The sequence below is a fragment of the Schistocerca cancellata genome, chromosome 9 (assembly GCF_023864275.1).
Source record: "Schistocerca cancellata isolate TAMUIC-IGC-003103 chromosome 9, iqSchCanc2.1, whole genome shotgun sequence".
NCBI lineage: Eukaryota > Metazoa > Arthropoda > Insecta > Orthoptera > Acrididae > Schistocerca > Schistocerca cancellata.
In genome coordinates, this window is record NC_064634.1 from 308,192,700 (window position 1) to 308,208,293 (window position 15,594).

A 15,594-nucleotide genomic window follows, 5' to 3' on the forward strand; every position below is an offset into this window, starting at 1 on the left:
CATTAAGAGTGTGTTCCGTCCACCTTCTAAGATTAGGGCTCTGCTCGGCTCTGTGAAGGATGATTTGGGACTTAGGAAACCCGGGGTGTATAAAATCCCATGTCAATGTGGGAAAGCTTACGTTGGCTGTTCTATTCGTACAGTGCATGACAGGTGTGTGGAACATTGCCATCACACGAGGCTACAACAGCCGGAAAAATCGGCGGTAGCAGAACACTGCCTAAATGAGGGACACAAAATGAAATTTGAGGAAATTGTTGTGGTTGCCAACATTTCCGGTTTTTGGAACAGTGTCTATAAAGAGGCGATTGAAATTAGGTTGGCTGATAATTTAATCAACAGAGACAATGGGTGTCCTCTAAGCAAAACGTGGAATCCTGTGTTATCTCGCATCAAAACTGAACGTTCTTCGGTGCGGCCTTGATTGCGATATATCGTTGCCAGCAGTGTTTCACTAAGGGCGGCGCCACCTCCCTGTTTTGGAAGGCAGAAACCGTGATGGGAGGCGCATGCGCCGTGTACTGAACGGTGGCCTATATAGGATGTTGATTTGCAACCTGGCATCAGTTCCCAGCGGGACTCATCAGCAGAAGCAGCATTTCCTGAAGATGGCGAACAGTTGGATCGCCGAAATATCGAGTCAAGTTGATTTTAGGATCCGGCAGCAAACCCGAAGAGACTTTCAAAAATCAGCTGCAATGGGTAGAGATGTATTATCCAACTGTGACATGTGAAAATTTGTGTTGGACCAGGACTTGAACCTGGATTTCCCATCTATCAAGAGTGGTCATCTTAACTATTTCAGCTATTCGCGCACACTCCACAACCAAATCCAAATTTCTGTATGTCACTGTCCATTCCCTTATATTGCAGTCTTTAATTCCAACTCAGGGAGAATGACACCACCACAAGGCACCGAGACAGTTTTTATCGTTATAACTGAGTAATACATTTATACCTATTGCAGCTTATGTCATGAAATTTACATGCAGTGAATAATCCGGAATAATACACTACTGGTCATTAAAATTGCTACACCACGAAGATGATGTGCTACAGACGCGAAATTTAACAGACAGGAAGAAGATGCTGTGATATGCAAATGATTAGCTTTTCAGAGCATTCACACAAGGTTGGCGCCGTTGGCGACACCTACAACATGCTGACATGAGGAAAGTTGTTGTGATGCCTCGTGTAAGGAGGAGGAATGCGTACCATCACATTTCCGACTTTGATAAAAGTGGATTGTAGCCTATCGCGATTACGGTTTATCGTATCGCGACATTGCTGCTCGCGTAGTTCGAGATCCAATGACTTTTAGCAGAATATAGAATCGGTGGGTTCAGGAGGGCAATACTGAATGCAGTGCTGGATCCCAACAGCCTCGTATCGCTAGCAGTCAACACGACAGGCATCTTACCCACATGGCTGTAACGGATCATGCAGCCACGTCTAGATCCCTGAGTCCACAGTTGGGGACGTTTACAAGACAACAACCATCTGCACGAACAGTTTGCCGACGTTGCAGCAGCATGCACTGTCAGCTCGGAGACCATGGCTGCGGTTATCCTTGACGCTGCGTCACAGACAGGAGCGCCTGCGATGGTGTACTCAACGACGAACCTGGGTGCACGAATGGCAATACGTCATTTTTTCGGATGAATCCAGATTCTGTTTACAGCATCATGATGGTCGCATCCGTGTTTGGTGACATCGTGGTGAACGCACATTGGAAGTGTGTATACGTCATTGCCATACTGGCACATCACCTGACGTGATGGTATGGGCCTTTCTGGATACAGAAAATGTTCGACTGCTGCCCTGGCCAGCACATTCTCCAGATCTCTCACCAATTGAAAATGTCTGGTCAATGGTGACCAAGCAACTGCCTAATCACAATACGCCAGTCACTGCTCACGATGAACTCTGGTATCGTGTTGAAGCTGCATGGGCAGCTGTACCTGTACATGCCATCCAAGCTCTGTTTGACTAAATGCCCAGGCGTATCAAGGCTGTTATTATGGCCAGAGGTGGTTGTTCTGGGTACTGATTTCTCAGGATCTATGCGCCCAAATTGCGTGAAAATGTAATCTCATGCCAGTTATAGTATAATTTATTTGTCCAATGAATACCCATTTGTCATCTGCATTTCTTCTTGGTGTAGCAATTTTAATGGCCAGTAGTGTATTTCACACAGTTGCGGACCACTCTGATTGTTTCAAGGATGGGGAAGGAAATCAGTCATGCTCTTTCAAAGGAACCATTCTGGCATTTGCATGGAGCAATTTTGGTAAATCGCGGGAAACCTAAATCTGGATCGCCAGACATGGATTTGAATGGTCTCGCTCCAGAATGCAAGTCCAGTGTGCGAAGTCTACTAACCACTGTGCCACCTCACTTGGTAAAAAAATTGGTCACAGTTGGTTGATTGATTTGAGGGAAGGGGAAGGAAACTGGTCATGTCTTTTTGAAAACAACCACCACGACATTTGACTTACAAGTTTTAGGAAAAGGGGTAACAGAAAACTCAAATTGCACAAAGAGAGGAGGTGTTTGTGTGGATGAAGTGGGCTAGATGTTAACAAATATGGTGTCATGTGGTTAAGGAAAAGAAACTGCAGAGAGTTGATGGAGAAAGCCAGATAGGAACAACACCTTCACCATGCAAGATCACTCGGAGCTGGAACAAATGAACCAAATTGTCTGCCAGGAGACTACTGTGACCTGAAATATGAGTATCCTGTCTTGGACATTATTTTGCCCACTTCATCAGATGTAGTATTTAAACACAATCTATAATATTATTATTCATCACTTTCCACACCTGCTGTAATCCCATACCCAAGAGCCATATAATTGGGGAATATCCAAATGCAACACCTGTCCATCCACTCATTACCTTCTGTTCCAATCTTTTAACTGGCACTTCCTACCTCATCAGAAGTGGTACCACCTGTGAAAGCAGTCACATCATTTACCAACTATGCTATGACCACTGTACAGTGCTCTACAAAGGGATGACCCAATCAACAATGCACTTACATGAATGAGCACTGTCTATTGGCAAGGACCAAATGGATCACCTAGCTGTTAAACATACAGCTTTCCATAATGTGATTGATTTTAACAACTGTTAACAACCCCACTGCATGTGTAAATGAAAGATACAGACGTATCAATTTATGTGCCATCACCTACATCCAGAAAGAGCACTTGCAGTGAGAGCACTGCTGACATAGTCAGCCTTTCATGTGAATTTCTGTAGCAGCAAATACAAGACTATCCAATGGCAGTCACTTCCTCAGTTGTTCTCCAACCCGCCTCTATCTGTGCACTCTGACCAACGCAATCATTTACTGTGCAGAATGCTATTAATTATGAAATGTTGGCTTCTATCATTGCTAGGATTAATGGAACTTTCATTACTACAATCAGCCAAGTAATGCCTGAACTTCATCCCTCTTAATCAGCAACTACTTTGTATAATCGGATGAATATATTGCCAAGAACTATTATTATTTGGTACATGTAATAATAGACAATTTTAATTTGTTGTTAGGGAGGTTGATCCTGTTCAAGAGACATTGTTGGGCCCATGTGAGGGTCATAAAAAGTTGCTTGAAAATTCATGATTCTTGGAACATCCCCCCATGTAAGTTGCTGTTGTCATGTGACACAGTAGTTGTGACACAAGTGTGTCATCTGCCCTTGAACTGTGAAAAGCAGTACATGATGCAGTAAGGTTCTGTCTGCAAAAACAGGGAAGAACCAAGCCTTTGCAACATAGTCTTGTTTCGTTCAAACAGATGAGCAATTATGAGGGGGTGAGGGGGTGGGGGAATAGACTAAATAGTGCTTACAGAGCATTGATACATAAGCTGGAAGTAACACATCAGTGGCACTGCAGAGCTCGCTATAGCAGCCAGAGGACCATTCACACAAATTTAAGATCACCATATAACAGTGATGCATGCCCAGTTCAGCACATTGTGAGGATGTCTGTGCCAGATTACATGGCCTACACCGCACAGGTACAAGCAACTGTGGCATCTAAAAATCTGATCTAAGACCACAGGAATCAACTGTTGGGAGTACGCCTCAGCTCAGCTTCCTTCCACAGTACATCATCATCTTGCATGTCTCCAGTAATGGCGTGAAAGGGTGAACTAGAGGATGAAATGGTGCTCAGCAGCATTTCAACAGGAGACCAATTCTTTCCTGCATGTAAGGTGGTGCTCATTGTTCTATAAGGTACTGACAAAGAGAGCAACAATTTGCGAAACGTCATCCACAAAATTAATGGAATTCAGCCATAAACATACTCTGTTGGTAACTAAAATTTCAACTGCAAACCATCCAGCAATCTTCAGAGTGAAGCACTCCAAAGATGGTTAGCTGTAATATTTCGACGGGAAAAGTGGCCGGCCATCTTTGGAGCAAAACACTCCAAAAAATGGTTGGATGGTTTACAGCTGAAATATCAGCAACACACCATGTGTAGTTACAGCAGAATTCTTGCAATTTTATGGCTCAATTAATATGTCACGAGAACATCAAGATTCACTTCCAGAGTATACTCATTAACAACAGAGAGCTCCAAATACTGGCTACATGGTTGGTAGCAACATCCGTCCTGATTCTCGTTCACTTGTTGTGTTTGTGGAGGAATATTGAACAGTCACAGATACATTCAGAATGTTCAGCCTGTTCTGTCAATCTAACAACAGGAAAGTGATGTACTTCTCTATCAGGACAGTGTTCATTGATGCACTTCATCAAGCCCTACATAATACTCACAGCCTTCAATGCAACATGGTTGACTGATTTGTCTCTCATCAGTTATATGTGGGACATGGTAAATAACACAAATGAAGACAGATCACAATGTTGTGGTCATGACGTGATTGGCCGTAATGAAAGTGGAAAATTGTTAAAGTATTACGTCTTGAATCCATTGCTTAAAAAAAAAATACAGACTATTTTAGGCTACTATTACTGCTTTCAGTTTCATGAGGTGAGCTAATTACACAGTGATCCATACAGTACATCACAGAAATCATCCTAACATGCAACTAATAAAGAAAATGCTGTAGAAGGTGCAGGGGGGAGGGGGAGGGGGTTGTTCTATCAATACAGACCAATGCACCCTGGTAACAGGATATCATCCAGTCAACACGGCTATGAAAGTTCAGCAGCATCCTTCACATGCATATGTCTTATGACATCACATTTTTTGTTATTACCAGCATTGATACCTATTCTGCATGCAAAGCATTTGAAAACTCATTCTGAGGTGACTAACAATACAAATTCAGTTTTAAGATAGAAAGTAAAACTTATAAAGGTCCTCATTTGAATATGCCTCAAATAGTGGGATAAACACATTATTTCACAGATTATTCAAAGATCAAGTTCTCCATCATTAATTTATGTGGTTCTGGAGCGCTCTCTATTTTAGTGACACTCTGTAGCTTCAACCTTATGTACAAATCCAGCCCATGTCACTCAATAAAAAGATACGGCACAACAGTCCAGTAATGCCTGAAACAAATCCCCATACGCTAGTGGTAATTATCTTTTCAACACTGATGGGTAAAGACCGTAGGACCCTAATTGACAACTTTTTCTCTGATGAAGCTCAAGGCAAGAAAATAACTGTTTACCCTGTAACAAATGCTCTCTCTGATAATGATGCACAGTTAGCGAGGATAAATACCTTAGCGCCTTACATATGGATACTCCTCAGTGGAAATCACTTCAAATAATTAATGGCTCCAGACATATATTTTAACAATAGTTTACATGAATTTATTATGAACCAAATGCTAATATGTAATTTAAACTACTCCATGACAAATTCATATCATTATTTGAAAATAGCTTTCTGTTAAGCTACTCAGAAAGAACACTAAATAGCCATGTAAAACACTACAGATCACTAGAGGGATTAAAGAACCTTGTGACAGTAAAAGGGATATGAATCTTTTGGTAAGAACAAGTAGGGATCCTGCAGTAGTTGTGCACTACAAACTAAAAATTACAAAGAAAGGTTATTAAAAAAATCAAAGAACAGAATCAGAATCAATTCTTATATGGAATGCAGTGAAACGAGAGACGGACAACCAGAACCAGCCACAGAACAAGACAACATTACTATTAAACTGAATGGAAGGGCTATAAATGATGAGTCATAGGTAGCAAATGCATTTAATAATCATTTCTTAAGTATGGTAGAAAGCATAGGAACAAACAGATCAAGAGCAAAATTACAACTATATGTTGAAAATGTAACTTCCATAAAATTCATTCGTATGAATGTATCACCAACTTCTCCTTCTAAAATTACAAAAATTACACATCCTCTCAAAAATAAAAGCTCATCTGGTTTTGATGATGTTTCCAATCGAGTACAAAAATTTGTTCTCATGTAATATGAACAGTCTTAAAGGAAATGTGTAATGCATCACTAACTCAAGACATTTTTCCAGAGAGACTGAAAAATGTTACTGTTAAACCCGTCTTTAGGAAAGGTGATACAAGAGATGTCAATAACTACCAACCTATTTCGCTGCTGACACCATTCTCCATCATTTTTGAGAAGATGATGCATTCTAGAATAGTATCTCACCTTATCAGAAATAGTATTCTTAGCAAATCACAGATTGGGTTTCAGAAGAGCTGCCCTACTGAAAATGCCATTTATACCATTCACTCCCCAAGTGCCAGTTGGTATTTTCTGCAACCTCTCTTAGGCATCTGACTGTGCAAATCAGAGCATTCTCCTAGATAAATTTTACATTTCATGGGATAATGTCATATCTATCCAAAAGATTGGTTGTTTGGTTGGTTTAAAAGGGGGGGGGGGGGGGGGGGGGGGGGGAAGGGACCAAACTGTGAGGTCATCAGTCCCTTGTTCCTATTAAAATAATTACACAAGAGAAAGAAGAAAAGAAAGCAGACGTACAACATAATAACAGGAGAAACGAAAAACCAGAAGAACGACAGGACAACCAAGACTACTATAGACAAAACAGGAAAAGAAAACCACAGAGAGAAGCAAGAAATAGATAAAAGGGATAGAAACAAGAGAGCAGATGACCATGGCTGGCCAACCACGAGAATAAAAGGAAAAGCCATTCACTCTGTGACACATTACAACATCCAGCCTCAGTGCAGGAGGGAGCCGTGTGTCACCTAAGCAAGGATAATGTGGAGTCGACAGAGAACCACAAAGTCCCTGCGAGAGGGCGCATGGAGGTCTTCCACACATTTGTAGTCTCCTTAATGGCACACAGTTTGTTGTGCATACTGGGACTATGCCATTCCGTCTCCCAAAGCAGCAAAACCTTGCGGCGTAGTACTGAACACAAGTCAGCTGCAGAGAAGCCGATCTCCATAAGCGGTTTCTGCGTAGCCTGTTTGGCCAGCCTGTCGGCAAGTTCATTGCCTGGGATGCTGATGTGACCTGGGGTCCAGACAAACACCACTAAATGACTGGACCATTCCAGCTCTACCAAAGGATGACAAGGGTAGCACAGGTCGATAGCTTGTAGGCTGCTCACTGAGTCAGTACACAGACGGAACGACTCCCCAGGGCATGAACTGATGTGCTCAAGAGCATGGGATATAATCACCAGCTTGGCAGTCTGTTCAATATGTCCAACATGGACAAATGCAAACCCGACGTAATCATCAGCCATCGAGCCATCGGTGTAAACCACTTCATGGCCTCGATACATGTGAAGAATTGAGAGGAAGTGGCAGTGGAGAGCCGCGGGTTTAACTGAGTCCTTAGGGCCACATGAAAGGTCCAGGCGAAGCAGTGGCCTAGGTGCACCCTACAGAGGTGTACCTGAACTGACCTCAAGTACAGGTGGTAAAGGCAAGGACTCCAGTTTGGAAGGAAGGGATCGAACACGAACTGCAATTGGAAGCCCTGATCTGGGCCACCAATGTGAGAGATGAACCGCCATGGGTGGGAAAAGGAGATGATAATTCGGATGTGCAGGAGAACTACAAACATGTGCATCGTAACTGGCCAACAGATGTGCACACCAAACCTGCAATGGAGGGACTCCGGCCTTCACCAAGAGACTGGTCACCTGACTCGTCTTAAAAGCTCCTGTCATTAGGCGAATGCCACAGTGGTCCACTGGGTTGAGTAAACACAATGGCACACCGGTTGGTGTTGCTCAGGCAGTGGAGGGCATTGAGGTGTTGCCAGCACTTTCGCTTACGCTGATGAAGGTGAAGAATTCAAGTCAATCGGGCATCGAAAACCAGTCCTAAGAATCGATATGCCTACACTACAGTGAGTGGATCGTCATTACAGAAAAGTTCTGGTTCCAGACAAACAGATGAACGGTACGACGTCGACAGAAGTGCATAACACGACTTTACAGCCGAAAACTGGAAACTGTGGTCTAGAGCCCATGACTGTGCCTTGTGGATGGCTCCCTGTAGGTGCTGCTCAGCAACACCAGTACTTGTGGAGCAGTACGAAATGCACAAGTCATCTGTAGACAGAGAGGGAGAGAAGGGCGGCCCTACAACTGCTGCTAGACCATTAATAGCCACTAAAAATAGAGATACACTCAATACTGAGCCCTGCAGGACCCTATTCTCCTGGATATGAGGACCTAACCCAACTGCCGACACACCATACGTTCCAGCAGCTTACAAAGAACGGTGGGGAGGCTGATGGGCCGATAGCTATCGATATCAAGCGGGTTTTTACCAGGTTTGAGCACCGAAATGATGGTGCTCTCCCATCATTGTGATGGAAAGACGCCATCGCACTAGATCCAGTTGAAGATGATGAGGAGATGTCGCTTGTAGTCAGATGAGAGATGTTTAATCAACTGACTGTGGATCCGATGTAGCCCAGGAGCTTATTTTAACACCGGGAACATCTGTTGGGGTCTGGTAGCTGAAAACATGATTGATCTTTGCCCAGACTTGGTAAGGTGATGTATGGCACCCAACGGTCGACACGTATCTCTCCCAACACTTCTGCTTCCGTTGTTTGATAAGTTGGCGAACACGGGCACGGAGCCGTTTAAAGGCTATGCGGTGCTCCAGGGAAGGGTGCCGCTTACACCGATGTGCAACTCGCCGACACTCCTTAATTGCTTCAGCGACTTCCAGCGACCACGAAGGGACTGCCTTTCGCTTGGGGCACCCTAAAGAGCGAGGGATCGCGTTTTCTGCCACAGAAATTACTGTTGTAGTCACCTGCTCAACCATCACATCACTGTTACCATGTGGGGGAGATTCAACGGAGACAACAGAGGTGAAAGTTTCTCAGTCCACCTTGTTTAAAGCCCATCTGGGCAGGTGTCCATAGACCTGACACGGCGGCAGTGACAGGAAGATGGGGAAGTGGTCACTACCAAACAGGTCATCATGTGCTCTACAGTGGATAGGTGGGAGAAGTCCTGGGCTGCCAACTGATAAATCAATGGCTGAGTAACTACCGTGAGCCACACTGAAATGTGTGGCAGCCCCAGTATTTAAGAGGCAGAGGTCGAACTGAGACAGTAAAGTTTCAACATCTCTGCCTCGGCCAGTAAGCATAGTGCCACCCCACAAGGGGTTATGGGTATTAAAATGTCTCGAAAGTAGGAAAGGTTTAGAGAGTTGATCAATCAGTGCAGCTAATGCATTCAGGGGTACTGCACCATCTGGAGGAAGATAAACATTGCAGATAGTTATTTCCTGCGCCGTCCTTATTCTAACAGCCACAGCCGCAAGAGGGGTTTGACGGAACACAGTTTCACTACAGACTGAGTTTAGAACATAAACGCAAACTCCATCTGACATTCAATTATAGTCGCTACGGTTCCTGTAATATCCCTTATAGCCGTGGAGAGCAGGGGGTCCACATTGCCAGGAACCAGGTTTCATGGAGGGCGATGCAGAAAGCAGGTGTAGAGCTTAACAGTTGCCGTAGCTCAGCCAGGTGGTGGAAAAAACTGCCACAATTCCACTGGAGGATGACATCATCATGAGACTGGAAAGGCATGGGACATTCAATGAGGCAGTTTATGCCTCAGTGCCACCTGCTGCCACCAACTTATTGCCTGAGCAGCCTATATCCATTGTGTCTGAGGGTCCGGCAAGATCTAGGTCCTAAGCGGACGCCAGAATTTCCACCTCATCCTCAGACGCAGAGCTTGTTGATAGCGGTGGTGTGGGTGCCACCACAATTCCCTTGGTCTTGGAGATCTTTTTTATTTATTTATTTATTTATTTATTTCGCTGTTCCTTGGGTTTCCCTGGCTGGGAGGACTTCACTGATACGGTCTCCGGGACTGAGGATGAGTGTGAAGCCCTACGACCAGCTGCTTTCGGGCTCTGCAGCTACTGGCAGGTGTCATTTTCCCCACTAGCAGAAACCTGTGAAGGGAGTGACCCAAGGGATCCCTTCCTAGCGAGAGGAGCCAAAGAAGTTGTACACTTCTCTGGCTTAGAAGTGGGGACGGATGTCCCCGATGGTTGGGAGGGTGTTGCTCCTGAAGTAGGTGGTGCAGGAGCAACAGGGAGGGAAGTGCCCTCTACCATCACGGGGGCAGGTTTAGTATTCTGGCTCTGAGAGGTGACTGAGGTTGGCAGAACTGATGGGGCTACAACTGTTGTAGCGGTGGTGTAAGACGATGTCTTGCGTACAGGATGTAGGCATTCAAATTTCCTCTTAGCCTTAGTGTAGGTCAGTCAGTCCAGGGTCTTGTATTCCATGACTTTCCTTTCTTTCTGGGGAATCCTGCAGTCTGGCGAGCAGATGAGAGGTGGGGCACATGGAGTATTGGGATGTGATGGGCATCAGCAATCTCGACATGTGACGCTGGAAATACAGCGGGAAGATATATGGCCAAACTTCCAGCATTTAAAGCACACATTGGGGGAGAGAGATAGGGATTTACATCACAGCAGTAGACCATCACCTTGACCTTCTCGGGTAATGTATCATCCTTGAAGGCCAAGATGAAGGCACTGGTGGCTACCTGATTAACCCTCAGACCATGGTGGACACGTCAAACTTAATGTACACCTCGCCGCTCTAAATTGACGTGCAGCTCATCGTCAAGACTTCAAAAGAAGGTCCCTCTGAAATATGATACCCTGGACCATATTTAAGCTCTTTTGGGGTGAGATGGTTACAGAAACATCCCCCAGCTTGTCACAAGTGAGTAACGCCCTTGAATGGGCAAAGGACGCTGTTTTGATCAAGACTGACCCAGATCTCATTTTGGACAACCCCTCCGCCTCCCCAAACTTGTCCTCTAAATGCCCAACAAAAAACTAAGGTTTCATCATCAAGAAAGATTTCCCACCAGCTCTCAAACGTACAAGATACCAGGGCAAATAAGAGCCACTGCCATCCTTAGCCTGACATTCCTCCCAAAGTGTGGCCAGGGAGGGGAACGATTTGGGGTGGTACTTCTGAGTGCTGAAATGAGCCCGGGAAAGCTTAGAGACTGCTGGCGTTTGACCACCAGCAAGAGATGATGTACTATGCTTCATCGTATGTAATCCACCAAGCAGAATGGCCATTGCCAGGAGTCCCAATGCCCCAGCGGGATGGGCATCTATCTCTTGGCATACATGGGAAGTTAACGGCACAGGCATCAGCAGCGAAATCCCTGTGTGGTCAGGGGGCTATAACTAACAGGGTACATGGCGGCCCCAGCACAACGGACTGGCTACTGTGCTGGATACAAGGTGCAAAGAAGTCCATTACCATCGTCAGTGCGAAAAATAATACTGCACAGTGGATGAAGGGTGACCTCACCCAACAGCTGGAAAATGAGCAGAAGTGAAGATCCACGTCGACGTAGGATGCAAAAGGTCTCAGCGCACAATGGACAATGTACGATGTAAGGTACCCTTCCCCAGTTGGCTCGCTCTCCGGAAAATTTTGAAATATGGAGGTCAAAGCCTACAGGGGACCATCACATATAGGCCGAAATGTGTGAGACTCCTTTTAGTCACCTTTTATGACAGACAGGAATATCTTGGGCCTATTCTAACCCCCGGACCGGCATGGGGGTTTCAAAAAGAATGCAGGAAGTTGTACTTTGTAATTCAAGCTATATAGCCCAGGTACAAAATTCTGACTGGGGAGAAATCACGTATAGCGTTTCCCAAGGGTAAGTCTTATGTCCAATACTGTTCCTCATATATGTAAATGACCTTCTGTCTAGTATACAACAAGCAGAATTAGTACTCTTTGCAGATTACAATAGTATTGTAATCACGCCAAGCATACATAGAGAAACAGAAGAAATGGTAAACAAAGTTCTTAAAAGTGTCATTGACTGGTTTTCTGTAAATGGTCTCACTCTCAATTTTGAAAAAAGACAACATATTCAGTTCTGTGCAACTAGAGGTACAACATCAATGATAAGTTTAACACATGGTGAGGAAATAATACATAGGGTGTAAACTTCAAAGTTCTTTGGGATCCATATTGATAGGAATTTAAATCGGAAAAAACACCTTTTAGAACTCCTAAAGCAATTTAGTTCAGCCATGTTCGCGCTTAGAATCATTGAAATTCTTGGGGAGAGACAAATCTGTCAGTTGGAGTATTTTGCAAATTTTCATTCAGTAATGTCATATGGAATAATGTTCTGGTGGAACTCATCTTTGAGAAAGAAAGTCTTTATTGTGCAAATAGCACTGTAAGAATAATATGTGGTTCTCGCCCACAATCATTATGTAGACGTATGTTTGAGTTGGGCATTCTGACTTCTGCTTCACAGTATATTTATTCTCTCGTGAAATTTGTTGTAAATAATCCACTAAAGTTCAAAAGGAGCAATGAGGTACATAATTACAGCAGAGGGAAAAATGGCATCCATTACTCCACATTAAGGTTGTCTTCAGCATACAAAGTGGCGCACAATGATGCAAAAAAACTTTATGATCACTTAGCCAGTGATATAAAATGTCCAACAGATAACAAAGTAAAATTTCTAACATGCTGAGAAAGTTTCTCCCTGACAAATCCTATTTCGTAGAAGAATTTCTATTATTGTAATGTTATTGTGAAAAGGAAAGTTGCTACTCACCATATTGCGGAGATGCTAGGTCACACATAGGCACAACAAAAAGACTGTCACAAATAATAGCTTTCAGCCGGTACGGCTTTTGTCAGAGTTAGATGGCAAACACACACATAAACACCCATGCAAACGAAACACACACACACGACTGCAGTCTCAGGCAACTGAGGCCAGTATGTGTGAGTTGCATTTACATGGGTGAGTATGTGTATGTTTGCCGTATAATTCTGACAAAGGCCTTACCAGCCGAAAGCTATTATTTGTGACAGTCTTTTTGTTGTGGCTATCTGTGACTCAGCATCTCCGCTTTATGGTGAGTAGCAACTTTCTTTTTCACAATACTGTTACATTCCATCCCGGATTTTCCATTGTTTGATATTACTGTAATGTGTAAGAGGTGGTGGGTAGAAATTACTAACTCACATCTGCATATCTTTTTTATTTTTGTAAAAGAACACCAAACTTACAATGTTCAGAATGTAACCACATGTACAAATTAATTTGTGATGTGAATGTAAAATGACTTGGTCCACATTATTATGATCTATCATGCAAAATGATCCCTGGAATATGTAACTAACTAACTAGCACACTACAGTCAATACTTAGACACTGACTCGTCTCAATAATGTTTTGTGGCCTATTTATTTTATACAGTTGTTCAAAAAATGCATGTTTCAGTTTTGTTTTTGTTAAAGTTATTACTCATACTCAAAAAGTACCTACCCCCCCTTAAAAACACACATACATACTGTATATATCAACTGCCATAAGAAACACTGCAACTACATTGTTCCTTCCTTCAGTCATACCTTGACACCCACTGCTTTACAGTACTTTGGATCACTGACAAGTATCTGGATTATAGGGAGTTTATATCTAATATGAACATTTAATATGGCAAAGCATGGTAGCTGCTGGGAACTGACAATGGCTTCCTTCAAGCAAATAATGTTATTGTGGTGCACCATCACAATAAATCTTTCAATAGGCAAAAGACTGTGTTGAAATGTAATGGTAGCTGCACCGCACGCCAATGTATCTGCACAACTGAGTGTTAAGATTCATTCACATAACTCATTATAACCCTTTTGATTCACCTTTGTACATTTTCTACAGTAAAGACAGGCTGTTGTGAAAGCAAACTAATTAGTACTACAAACCTACAGATAATTAATACCTTTCTTAGCGCATAGAATGCTAATTAGTTTCTCATCCAATTTGTACAAACAAAACAGTTACTATGCAAGATGCTATCGAACATGACATGGAATGAAGCAAGATTCATGCTGAGATACATACACCATTTTCATGATGAGGGTTTGTGAACATGAAATCAAACACTTTGTCCATGTTCGCCATTTTCACTGCAGCACGGTTCAAAAAGATTGCACCACGAATAGTCTCAAATGGGTTTGATCGAGACCTTGCCTTCAGCATTTCATTTGCATCCAATTTGTCAAAAACACTCTGGAACAAAAAAAAGTTTAAGGATGATTAAAGACAAAAATCGCAGTACCTGACCCTTCAGATGTGTTACATAAAGTAAAGATTACTCAGTCAACACTGATGTCTACTCCTACACAAAACAGATTATTCGAGTCTTAAAGTCTATTGTTTAATACAGATAGCTTGAGTATCAACATTCTTCCATGGAAAAGACAGAGCAACTAAAGCCAATACATGAAATAAAATTAGAATAGCTCTTCACAATTAGATTTCTGAGACAAGAGAAACAACTGCACAGATATCGAGCTCAGATGGCAAGCCAGTACAAAGCAAAGAAGTGAGAGATGAATATATATACAGAGAATCTACATAAGGAAATAAACAGACCGTCTACATAAGGGAAGAAAGCAGGCACTGAAAGGAGTGAATACTACCAAACCATCGACTTAACAAGTCATGATTGCAAATGTAGACACAAATTATTCACATAACAATGAAAAACCTGGTAGGAACCAACCTTGGCAAGGATACATTTGGGTTCTGGAGAAACAGAGGAACATGCAAGACAGAAATTATCCTATCACTTATCTTAGAGGATAGATTGAAGAAAGGTAAGCCTACGTTTATAGCATTTGTAGATCTACAGAAAGCTTTTGAGAATGTTGTCTGGGTCCCCTCTTTGAAATTTTCAAGATAGCAGGAATAAAATACAGTGAGCGTAAGGTTATTTACAACTTGTACATAAACCAGATTCCAGTTATATGAGTCAAAGAACATGACAGGGAAGCTGTAGCTGAAAAAGAAGGGAGACAGGTTTGTGGCCTGTCTCCTATGTTATTCGATCTGTGCACAGAATAAGCAGTGAAGGAAACCAAAGAGAAGTTTGTTTAGGGAATTATAGTCTAGGGAAAATAAATAATAACTTTGGGGTTTGGTAATGACACTGTAATTCTGTCAGAAGCAGCAAACGACTGGGAACAACAGTTGAACAGAATTGTTGTCTTGAAAAGATGCTACAAGATGAACATCAACAAAAGTACAACAAGGGTAATGGACTGTAGCTGAATTAAATCAGGTG

The 15,594-nt window shown here is 42.9% G+C and overlaps 1 protein-coding gene across 1 annotated transcript in view; it reads right to left on the bottom strand.

Annotated features, from left to right (window-relative positions):
• Nucleotides 1–15,594, bottom strand: part of LOC126101561 (cap-specific mRNA (nucleoside-2'-O-)-methyltransferase 1) — a 275,895-nt gene that overhangs the window by 224,171 nt on the left and 36,130 nt on the right. Inside the window, exon 6 of the mRNA XM_049912198.1 lies at nucleotides 14,370–14,537. Coding sequence (XP_049768155.1) covers nucleotides 14,370–14,537 — 168 coding nt within the window. The remainder of the gene's footprint in view (nucleotides 1–14,369; nucleotides 14,538–15,594) is intronic.